The 12256-nt window shown below is 36.2% G+C and overlaps 1 protein-coding gene across 1 annotated transcript; it reads left to right on the top strand.

The window, feature by feature from the left end:
• Window positions 1–449: 449 nt before the first annotated feature.
• Window positions 450–10185, top strand: LOC145639335 (serine/threonine-protein kinase CTR1-like). The gene is made up of 16 exons (XM_081690554.1): window positions 450–1079; window positions 1534–2502; window positions 3611–3909; window positions 3996–4140; window positions 5504–5619; window positions 5902–6107; window positions 6363–6797; window positions 6951–6991; window positions 7572–7640; window positions 7948–8048; window positions 8129–8213; window positions 8325–8423; window positions 8522–8590; window positions 9174–9305; window positions 9398–9492; window positions 9668–10185. The coding sequence occupies exons 2-16, from the start codon at window positions 1639–1641 to the stop codon at window positions 9768–9770; spliced, it is 2859 nt and encodes a 952-aa protein (XP_081546680.1). The 5' UTR covers window positions 450–1079; window positions 1534–1638; the 3' UTR covers window positions 9771–10185.
• Window positions 10186–12256: the final 2071 nt, after the last annotated feature.

Here is a 12256-nt window from a genome sequence, read left to right as displayed (position 1 = left end):
TTTCCAAATTTCAATCCCTAATCACTAAAATTGAAAAAAATCTATAACTAATATTAAAAGAACTACTGCTGACATCATTCATTTATCCAAATTGTAGACGTGTTAACTGTACTTCTCCTTCAAAATTTTCCTACCTAAATTTTTTTTTTCTCTTTCACATTTTTTTTAAAAAAAAGAATTAAATATTGACTACAAAATATTATAATACATAATACTGTACATTAAACTCTTCACAATTTTTTTAATAAGCTTTTTGACAACTGTTTACCTTATATCTTATGATTTTTTTTTATAGAATATTATTTAAATAGCTCTTTTTTTTTTTTTTTTTTTGATATCCATGCATTGCATGGAAGCTAATCTAGTTAACATTAATCTACACACCAAACCCCATTTGCAATTTTATTTCAACAAACTTTGTTGTGAATTTCGAAATCTAGTTAACATTAATCTACACACCAAACCTCATTTGTTGTTGTTACACAATTACACATAACGTCCCCATACAAGTCACATAACAATATTACATTACATTACACCAACGCCACCACCTTCCCTCCCTTAAAATATAAAAACTCCCACACTCAGTCTTCCTTCTCTCTCTTCTTTCTCTCTCCTCCATTCTCAACACTCAAACAAACCGCCATTAAAATTCCTCCCTATTTTCTCTCTCCTCTCTCACCTCTCCCTTTCACACAATCACACACTCCTTCTTCAACCTTCATTCTTCATCTTCTGCAACTGATTAAATCATTACACACCGATGATTTCTGCGTTTATTCTAGGGATTTCAAATCAATTTCAGTGATTGTTGTTGTTTTTTTGATGCGATTTCTAGTGATTATTTACGCCTCAAAATTCGTCTCTCATTAATCAAGATGATTCGAGCTATTCTATCTAAGACGTGATCTGTGTTACTTGATTTATACCGATCTAAGTAAGATCTGTATTAATTTATAGGTTTCTAAGACGTCTCAACGTCTCTCTTAATTGTTGTGAATGCTTCGAAAGTTTTTGATACTGGATAATTCATCATGATTCGTGCTATCTTATCTAAGACGTGACCGCATTTTCCTCCGGTATTTTCTTCTTCTCCATTTTACTTCTAGTTGATGATTCTCAGTTTTTCCACCATATTTTCTAGGAAATTTTTTTAAAAAAACACTTTCAACTTACGATTTTCACTAAATTTACTATTTATGTGTAATTTTTTTTTTTTTTCCAATTTATGTGGATTTTTTCCATGTTATTTGAGCTTGATCATATTATTACGAATTTTTAATTAATTTTTGGGGAATTTTTCTGCATTTTTACATGTTACTATTGTGAAATACATTAGTTCCAATTTTTATGGATTTTTTTTTTCAATATATGTTGATATTTCATGTTATTTGAGCTTGATTATATTTCTACAAATTTTTATCTAATTTTTGTGGTTTTTTTCATAATTTTTCTGCATTTTAAATACATATCATCGATGATATTGTGTTCTCCGTTAATTTACTGAATTTAAATTTATTTTTTTTGGTTCAGATTTTTTTCGGTGCAAAAAGCTGGTTTGATCAATTTACCAAATTGAGACACAGTGATTTTCTCTCTCCTCTCCCGTGAGTTTGAAAAAGGAAGGAGAAGAAAAAGATGCCACACAGAGCGACTTACTTTTTCCCACGGCAATTCCCTGACACTCGGGGTACTTTCCCACCACAAACACCCGTCGCACCAACTACAACAGCTGCAACTACTCCAACAGATCTTCGTCACGAGAACCAGCAACAATCGCAAGTAAAGAACAACGAATTCGAGGTTGTTAACAAAAGCAGCAGCTCTTCGTTCACTGAAAGTGATGCGAAAGAGCTGCTAGTGAAGAAGTTCACGGGTAACAGTTACGCCAACAACTTTAACACATTTGATAATATCACTCGTTCTACTAGTGTTACAAATACCAGCAACAAGTTGGCCGCCTTTTATAACTGGATTGCAGCTGACAATCACAAGAAGAATAAGAAGAACAAGAATAAAGGTGGTGGTGGTGGTGATGTTGTGAGATCGAAGTTGGCGTATGATGAGCAGGAGCTGTTATTGCCTCCGGAGCCGGAAGCTGTTCCTACTACGGTGCAGGTGTCGGAGACGGTGGTTCCAGGGGAGAAGAGTTGTGGGTTGTACCGGGATTCGTCGTTGGCACGGCTTTCGAGCTGTGGGAGTAGCTATGGAGCTGGGAGTTTTTTCTCGAGTGAGATTCACGAGACTACTCGGTCTACGATTCGAAGCTCGATAACGGAGGTCGTGGGCGTGGAGGTGGCGGAGGAGGTGGAGGAGAGAGACAAGAAGGAGCAGAGTTTAGCGGATAAAGCAAGGGAGAGTTATTATTTGCAGCTTACCTTGACGAAGAGGCTTGCTTCTCATGCAAATCTTGGGAATGAACCCACTATGTTTTTGTTTGAGGGTGGGGTGGAGGGCCATGGGTCGAGTTCGGATGTTGCAACCCTGTCTTATCGGTTATGGGTACTTTTTCTTTATCCTTAATTTTTCATGTTTATGTCATTTCATAATCAGGGTTTTATTCAATTGGAAGTATGGTCCACCATTATTGACGATTCGTTATTGGATCATGAGTCTCTCATCTCTCTAGTTGTGGCACGAGGATTTCTTTTCATAAATGTGTGATGGTAAGAGAGATACTCATGATCCAAAAAATGGATCGTCATTTATAGAGTAAGAATATTACTCGTTTAGTCCTATTGTGTTTGAATTTTGTTTCGTTACTAAATGCAATTGATTTGTACTATATCGTACAATAGAAATATAGAATATGGATAAAGTGTTTAAATAGATTTATTTTGTCTATGTCTAATGGGTAATTTACCTTATGGGTAACTGTAACATTTATCTATCAATGGAGGATGGACCCCCCGTTGCGTGTATCCAGATATTTTGGTGAGGGACAATGAAATTATGATCAGGGGTTAAAGATGGGTACGTTCCTATGTTGTGTTGAAAGTGAAATGGACTACCATCAATTGTTGTTATGGGGTCCATCTCCTGTCCATTTTTAGTAAGTGGGTCTTTTCAAGGAGCAATAGAAAGTGTTACATGGGAGTAATGAGACAAGTAAGACAAAATTCATGAAATCAAAACTTTTTTTTTTTAACAGGATATCTATATATACGGACAACTCACTGTGATGATCACCAAATACACAATAATGTAAATTGAACTGAAAAATGGAATGGATCTGCTGCAGTGAGAAATTACTGATGTTGCTTGAGTTTACCCTACATGATCCTGTATTCATGTTGTTCTAAGGTAGGTCCATTTTTTGGTGTTAATGTGTTATACAAAGATGCATTCTCCTGCATCAAATGGTATGTAAATTTGTCTAAAAGGTGCAAGTGCCTCCAATTTTTTTTTTATTTTTTATTTTTTAATGAATACAATCTAATGCACATGATTTTGCTGAACTCATTGTTTTTTTTTTTTTTACCCCCAATTTACTAGCCTGCTAAAAAAAATTTATCTGGTAGGATATGTTTGGTAGCTTTAGACCTGCTCGTTAGCTATTAAGAACTATATTTTGATTCTTCTTGACTTATGTGCAGTTGATATTCTGCAGGTTAGTGGGTGCTTGTCATATAACGATAAGATAACGGATGGCTTTTACAATATATTGGGGATGAATCCTCATGTCTGGGTGATGTGCAATGATGTTGAGGATGCTAAAGGGGTTCCATCGTTGGCGTCGCTGAAAGCTATTTCACCCCATGATACATCAATGGAGGTAGTTATGGTTGATAAACATGGTGATTCTAGACTTAGGGAGCTGCAGGATAGAGCACAAGAACTCTCCAGCACTTCACAAAATGCATTGGTATTAGTGGAGCAGCTCGGAAAACTTGTCTCCATTCACATGGGGTAGATTTCTCATTTAGCACCTTAAACTAGTTTTTATGTTCTGTTCATGCACCTTTATATTGAAAACCCAATTTTTTTGGCATTAGGGGTAATTTTCCGGTGGAACAAGGTGATCTCCACATGCGCTGGAAAGTGGTTAGTAAGAGACTGAAGGAGCTTCACAAGTGCATAGTGCTGCCCATTGGTAGTCTCTCTTCAGGGCTTTGTAGGCACCGTGCAATTCTTTTTAAGGTAATTAAGTTTTCCATTATTACCAATCTAAATTTACAGCATATTATCTTGGAACTCCCAGTTTGTAGAGGATTTGGATGAATTATGTATTGAACTTCAATTCATTTAATTTAGAATAACAATTTTTCGGTATTAAGTTATGGGATAGGAAATTTATTAATTTGTTTGTTGGATAAGGAGGTTTCATGTACATAATCAACTGTGTATCAAGAATCGGTTTTTCCTTGTAAGCATTGGTACTTGGCATAGAATACAAAAATTACTTGTTCTATTTAAAGGACAAGTTAAGCATGAATTCCTATGGTTAAAATCACTGTTGTCATAGTAATTATTCTTGGAGGAGGATTAACAAGAAAGCATCAAAACCTATTTCTAAAGTAGGTTGTGCATTATCTAGAGCTAGTGAGCCTCATATTCACCCAATATCTATCTGTCAGCCGAGTATGATTGGTTATGTGGTTTTAAGATGTTGGGAATTTTCAATTTTACATATATAATACAATTTAGGAATACTAACTAAAAACATTATTAAGTACCACATATTGTTATCAGGCTTAGAGTGATCATTAAAGTTGGAAAAACATAAAGAGTAGACTATTTCGTGTTTAGTAATGGTAAAATTTAACTTAACTATAGATGTTGGGAATAATTAAGGATGTGGGTGCCTACTGGCTAGTTCCTCATTTTCGAAAGGTTAATGAATACTTCGTATTATGCTACCAGAGTACCAGGATATTTGTTAACCTTTTGGGTCTAGGTCTAAAGATATCAACCTTAGCCCCCCAAATATTATGTTCCTTGCTTTTGCACCACATTTACTATATTGTAGATGTACACCTTTCCCAGCTGAAAAATAGATAGCTTATAACCTTATCCCTTCACACATGCCACAAATGACTTGAGAGTAGGTAGAATCTTAAACTAAAACGAGATACATAATTGACTGCATTGACCTTGGTACCAGCTACCCCACCAGAGAAAATCTTAAGGAGCATGAGTCATGTGTATTCTGCTGAATAGCGTTCTTGGCAAAGTTGTATGTCTTTTTTCAGCTGAATCAAGTCCAAACTGTCCAATGCTAACTTTCTTAGTAAACCTTTTGAAATAAGTCCATATGAACAGTTGCTCGATTGAGTTTATATAAAAGCTGATTAAGTATGTTTGTTAGTGATCAGGTCTTATTTTGCATAGTGTGGAATGATCAATAATGGGGTACTGAATGAAACTTTGTGAGAAGTTTCTCTTCCCCCAAGACACTTTCATGTTAATTAGACTTTATACATGAAACCTCTATTTTTTTTTTTTTTTTTTTTTTTTTTTTGTGGTTGCCACCTTATATTTAATGGTGATATCTTCTATGCAGAAATTAGCGGATTATGTAGGATTGCCATGCAGGATTGCTCAAGGTTGTAGGTATTGTGCTGCAGATCACCGGTCATCTTGCCTTGTTATAATTGAAGATGACAGGCAGCTACCAAGGTATGGGATTCTTTGCATATGCAATTAGAATATATGTGTTTGGTTTCTTCTGCTGTGCAGCATTAATTTCTCAGCTTTCAGTATATACATTTCAAATCTAGTTCAGATAAGAACCTTTTTAATGCATTTTTTGAACTTTATCTGCATATAGTATTTATTGTTATTCTAATTTCTGTTAGGTGCTGATCAAATGTCAATATCTTAAAATGGGATGATTGTAACTTTTCTTGCATTCTAATCCTTTTGTCCCTTTCAATTCTATATGGATGCAATTTCCAACAGGGAATATGTAGTTGATTTGATTTGTGAGCCGGGAAATGTCCGCAGTCCAGATTCATCAGTCAATGGAGGTCTGCTTACATCACTGTCTTCACCATTTCAGATTTCTCGTCTCAAAGAATTTCAGCAGAATTTTGTATACAATCCCTCTTGTAGCCAAAAACCCATGCCAAAACACACATGTGCTTCGTCTGGTCTTCTAAATCCTGGTATAGTGGTGTTTATTGTATATAATTTTGTTTGAAGTTTGTGAATGAAAGGAATTGAGATGCAATCTGAATATACTCTAGTGATTGAAATACTTATAGCCCAAACTTTATTTTAATCTCTGTTATAGGGCTGGATTTTGGATAGTAATTTTGTTATGTGTAGTAAACAAATTACAGCACGAAGTGTTAAGTTGTTCCTAAGCAATCATCAGCTACATGTCCATTGTTTTATAATTTATAGTTTGATGATTGCAGGCAATGGAGGAGGTTGGCACAATGAGGAAAGTGAATTGCTCAAAGAAGGGAATAGCAATGTATATAATCCTCTCGATGAAAGCTGTAGAGGGATGAAATCATCTGTGGTGCCTTTGGTGCTAGAAAAGGCTGAGAATCCAGTCATTCAGAGATCTGATATGCTTGCCATCGAAACAGTTTCAAAAGTTTTGGCCAGCCCTGTAGCAGTATCAAGCCTTAGTGTTGAAGAATATATACAACAAAATTACAAGACAGACATGATTGTGCAGCAACCTAGAGTTGACAATGTTCAGCCTGTAGTTCAGGAGGTTGATGGTCAACAATGCATGTTATCTGCTTCAGCTATCAGATTTTTGGACCTTGAACCTTCTCTTGCAATGGATTGGATGGAGATATCTTGGGATGACTTACATCTCAAAGAGCGTGTTGGTGCTGGTATGTGTTCATTGTCCTTGTCTCCTGGATTTGAAGTATTTATTATCATTGTTTGAAGGATGAGGGGGGATATCTTATTTTCCTGTCTTGCTGTTAGTGGGATTATTAAATGGCATTCTCTCTGAGCTGTGTTTTTTGACTGATTTTCTTCAGGTTCTTTTGGGACTGTGCATCGTGCTGAATGGCATGGATCGGTTAGTACCTCATCCCCATGATTACTGTCTTATAATTGTAATTTATATGGTATTTACGTTGCCTTTTTTTTTCGAATGGTTCAGTCATCACATCATTTCTTTGTAAATCTTTCAAATGAAACCTATTTCTTTGAACAAGTTTCCTGTGCCTCATGGATCTTTTGAGTACTCAAATGACATTTTCTGTCAAATAATCTCTTTGAAGAAGTCAAAACTCAAAACAATACTTGTTTTGTTAATATTATTGCATAAATACATAAAATTCATTCATATATCTAAGCAAGAATGCAGTAAGTGATTTTTTTGTTTCAGGGTTGCATATATTTTTTTCTCTCTCTTTATTTTATTATTATTCTGATTGATTTCTTGATGTAATTTTTGCGCCCCGTAGTTGTAAACATGTTTTAAATTGCCTATCACATGAGGTGATTCTTCTAGAGATCTTTTTATTATATAGAAGCAAGCTCATATCAACATATACTTTAGTACATTACCTATATATGGATGTGATGTAAATATATGATGCCTTTCGCTTTTTTATCCCATTTTTCTCACAATTGCCATCCTTCCTTTGTTATAGGATGTCGCAGTGAAGGTTTTAACTGTCCAAGATTTTCAAGATGATCAATTGAAGGAGTTCCTCCGTGAGGTACAGACATACATCATTCCCAAATTTGTTTATGCAAATACATTGCAACCTGCTTTAGGTCATTTTCTGTATATGTAGAAAGGTACATATATTCTTGTTTATGTATTAAGTATTAACTGAAGGGACATGCTAGTTTTTGTGAGGGTAACGGTAATGTCGATAAGATATTATTCCAAACCAAAGCCAGCAGTTTTTGCTTAGTGTAGAGCTTGATGCATATGTTTGTTTAATATACACTTAACTAATCAAGAAGAGTAGCTATTTGTGCAATTTCAAGCTTTAACTCCCTGTTAATTTTTCTGTGAAGGTTGCAATAATGAAACGTGTCCGTCACCCCAATGTGGTTCTCTTTATGGGTGCTGTAACCAAGCGTCCTCACCTATCCATAGTGACAGAATATCTGCCGAGGTAAGACTTTGAAACATTATAAAGTTTTGAAGACCTGAGCATATATAAAATATTCATCATTTTGTCTCATTGGAAACCAGAGGTAGCCTCTACCGGCTTTTGCACAGACCAGCTTCTGGTGAAGTCTTGGATCAAAGGAGGAGATTACGGATGGCATTGGATGTGGTTTGTGCTACTTACTGTTGGATACTATTTTTTTCCAGTCTTCCTTTTCTGGGCTTTTCTTCTTCTTCAAAAGATTGATTGAATTTTTTATCTATTAAATGTTATATGTAGGCCAAGGGGATTAATTATCTGCACTGTCTTAGCCCTCCTGTGGTGCATTGGGATTTAAAATCTCCCAATTTGCTGGTTGACAAGAATTGGACAGTGAAAGTATGATTACTCATTTGAACATTTTCCATTTACTGGCTGGTTCTAAGATTTTTGGTGTTGAAGTCACATGTCTGATTTTGCTTTGTGCCCTCTCCTAGGTATGTGATTTTGGTTTGTCCAGATTCAAAGCGCACACATTCATTTCTTCAAAGTCTGTTGCTGGAACGGTAAGCTTTTCCTAGCCTCTACCATTATTAACTCTTGTAATTTGTCATTCCAAAAGAGATTGTGTATATTGTAGATAGTTATAGCAAATTACAAATTGGAATTATGAGTAAGAAAACGAGATTTATATGTATTGTGGAACAATTAAAGGATGCAATTAAGTGAAAACTATTTTTCGATGATGTTGTCTTGGACGATACGTTTTACTTCTGTCAGAGAACTCAGAAGTCTCATGCATTGGTGTTGTATCATAGAATACTTGTATAATTCATTGTGCATGAAAATTATGATCTTACTAAGGCATATTCCACTGGGCATAATTTTTTTTTGGTGGTTTATGGGTGTTATCAAGCTAAAACACATATTGACCCTTACAATGGCTAAAATCTTGTCGTGTACTTTATAACTTTGTGGTTGACATATAGATGCTTAAAAAATTCTCACTTGCCCTTTTGCAAAAGTATACTTGTACATGATAGTTTGAATGCTTGACATTGCCTGGTGGAACTTGGAAGGTTTCCTTTCAAGTTTATCTGTATCAAGTTGCTAATCCTGATTAATGAATTATAACTGATTTTGTTTCAGCCTGAGTGGATGGCCCCTGAGTTTCTTCGTGGAGAACCTTCCAACGAGAAATCAGATGTTTACAGTTTTGGAGTCATCTTATGGGAGCTGGTGACAATGCAACAACCATGGAATGGACTTAGCCCAGCTCAGGTTGGTTTATTGATTTGTACCATATATTATCTTCAAGCTTTTGGATTTGCCATCTATATTCTGAGAACATACCCACAACGATACTATTTCAGGTGGTCGGAGCTGTTGCTTTTCAGAATAGGAGGCTCACTATCCCAGCAAATACCTCTCCTTTGTTGGCTTCACTCATGGAAGCATGCTGGGCAGAGTAAGATTTCTAACCTGCTGCAATATGTGCATTTTTGTTTTGAAATCTTTTTGGAATGCTAGGTCTTTTAACTGAAATCATTTTTGTTTTGAATTCTCGTTATGATTCATCCAATTGCTTGTTTGTCTCAACAATATCTTGACCAATAATCATCATAATCTGTTTAACCATGCAGTGATCCAAGTCAGCGACCATCTTTCAAGAAAATAGTTGAAACGTTAAAGAAGCTTCTGAAATCTCCTACACAGCTCATACAAATGGCTGGACCTGGACCATAATTAACGAGCATCGGGAATAAATGAAAATGGCTCGAAATTCACTTAAGCTAACGATTTTCTGTGATTTGGCAACCAAAATAATCTCCACTAAAGCTTGGGGTTTTTACTTTCTTTTCTTGTTTTTTTGTTTGAAAGGTGTTGCTTGTCCAACCCTTGTCCATAGGCAAACCAATCCTTGAAAGTGTAAATGCCGGAGAATTGTGATTGATGCATTACTTTGTACTTTGTAGTGTCTACATAGATGACAACTTTAAGAAGGTGACAGTTTTATTCATGGATACCCGGTTTTTATGGGTCACCAACTACCAACTCTGTTTTAATTTGATTGCAATGCTGTATTTTGAGACTATATAAGATTGCTTTGCAAGAACGATTTGAATTTTTCTGTAAGAGTAATTTGTAAGATGTTTAGTATTCCGTATTACATATTCCCTTTTTGATAACTATATTTAGATAATTAGATGAAGGTCTTTTTCTAATATGCATGGTTTAACGAGCGATATAGTGCTATATTATTGTTATGAATTATGATATAACGATTGTTTACCGTTGTTGATACTAGTCTATCTAAAAACAACTCTTACTAGAAAATGAGGAATGGGATTTTTTTTAAAAAAGAAAATTGTACTTAAATGTATTGAATGTTCTATCTTGTGTCTAGTTTCATAACCTCAAAGTTTCCGCTTTTGCAAAAAGTCTTGTTCAAGCCCGTATGGAGCCCATATATCCACTTGTGCTCGTCTTGGCCACTGTGTGTGCTGTGAGCTGTGCAGAAGCACCTTCCCGCTCTTGGTTCGCACCAATGTGTTGTGACTTGACTTGGCTTGCACCAATGTGTCACGGTGGGCTGTGTTGGAACGTTAGTAGTTTCATGCCATGGGCTATAGCCGATTAGCCGCTCTACCAACACCACAACGTGCTAGTGTGCTACCTTTAAAATTTTTCCTAAAAAATCATTGGTTAGAGCATTATGGACTTATAATACTACCTCCGTTACAGGTTATGTGAATGATTAGACATTTTTCCTCTCTGCTTTATGTCAAATCGTTGCACATAACCTGTAACGGAAATAGTATATAGATTGACCTCATAAACATTATTTAAAAAACAAGATTGACCTTATAAAATATCACAATAACACCCTTATCTTTGAAAATTCATTGTTTAATTGGTCTCTAAATTGCAACACGTATTGCATTTTATTTCGTATTTTATATTCCTCCATTGATATTTAACTCGTGGGAATGATTATTGACCTGATTAAAGTAATAATACAATAACACCCATCTTAAAAACTCCAAATTAATTAGCAAGTGGCCATTTATTATTATATGGTTAGCTTTAAAAAGAAAACTACATCTTACATAAACATCTAGCATTTTCATGTGCTCAAAACCCATTAAAAATTACACTATTAAACCCATACAAAAATAATACTCAATTAATACAAGATTTCCAACCTACAAAAATTAATAAATAAATAATAATTTTCATATTAGTTGACAAGTATCATTTCCTGGATAACTAACTTTTCATATTAGTTGACACGTATCATTTACTCGGTAACTAATTTTAACCGATCTAACCCATTCCGAGCCACAACCGAGTCAGGCGAAACTCGAACCGCTTCCTCAAACGCAACAACCGCATCCTCTCGTTTCCCCAACCCCTCACAACACTCCGCCAACAAACACCAAGCTCTCCCACTCTCTCTCCTCAACTCCAGCGCTTCTCTCAACTCTCTCTCCACCATCCTCCAAACCTCCTCATCAACACCACCCTCATCATCAACCCGACTGAGTCGACTCACCTCCATCCTCAGCCCAGCTCGCTTCACCATCGCATCCGCCTTCTCCTCCTTCTCAAGCGACGCAACCGCGAGGGGGGAGAGCGCGACGTTGAGCGCGTCAAGAGAGGAGGTCTTGAACCCTTGGAGTTCGAGCGCGAGTGCTTTGATGATGTGATTGGCGGCGTCGGTGGGGTCGAGGAGGACGGCGGCGTCGGATTCGGTGACGGCGGCGGAGAATTTGGATTTGGAGAGGTGATCGGCGGCTTTGACGAAGTGACGGCGAGCTTGGTGTTTGTGACGGTTGCGGTAGGAGTGGTATTGGGTGATTAATTTTTGGGGGATTTTGTTGGTGTAAAGGTATGTGAGGATGCTTACCAAGAAGATTAGGGCTTGAAGAGAGATATCCCACCACATTGACATTGTTCAAGATTGAAGATTTGAGATTGTGGTTTTTTAGGGTTTGTTTTGATTGTTTGGTTTGAGATTTGGAATTGATGATGAAATTGGGTATTTGATTGGAGTTTTTTGGGGAAGGAAAGAGGAATTGGGAATTTTGTTAAATGGTGAGTCAAATTTGGCTTGCTTTATGGGTTGGAAAATGTTGACTGGAGGAATGGTTCATGGTTGGTTAGATTGCTGTACTAGAAAGATTGATGTACTAGAAGGTCAACGTCTATGCCGGATTTGGTCAAATCCT

Source organism: Chenopodium album, chromosome 7 (assembly GCF_948465745.1).
Source record: "Chenopodium album chromosome 7, dcCheAlbu1.1, whole genome shotgun sequence".
Lineage (NCBI taxonomy): Eukaryota > Viridiplantae > Streptophyta > Magnoliopsida > Caryophyllales > Amaranthaceae > Chenopodium > Chenopodium album.
This window is presented reverse-complemented; position numbering and strand designations above follow the sequence as displayed.

Excerpts from the sequence above, each read along its gene's own strand:
- LOC145639335 (XM_081690554.1), top strand. The coding sequence starts at position 1,639 with ATGCCACACAGAGCGACTTACTTTTTCCCACGGCAATTCCCTGACACT. Across the intron at positions 2,503-3,610 it reads CCCTGTCTTATCGGTTATGG|GTTAGTGGGTGCTTGTCATA; the intron begins GTACTTTTTCTT and ends GATATTCTGCAG. Across the intron at positions 6,798-6,950 it reads CAAAGAGCGTGTTGGTGCTG|GTTCTTTTGGGACTGTGCAT; the intron begins GTATGTGTTCAT and ends GATTTTCTTCAG.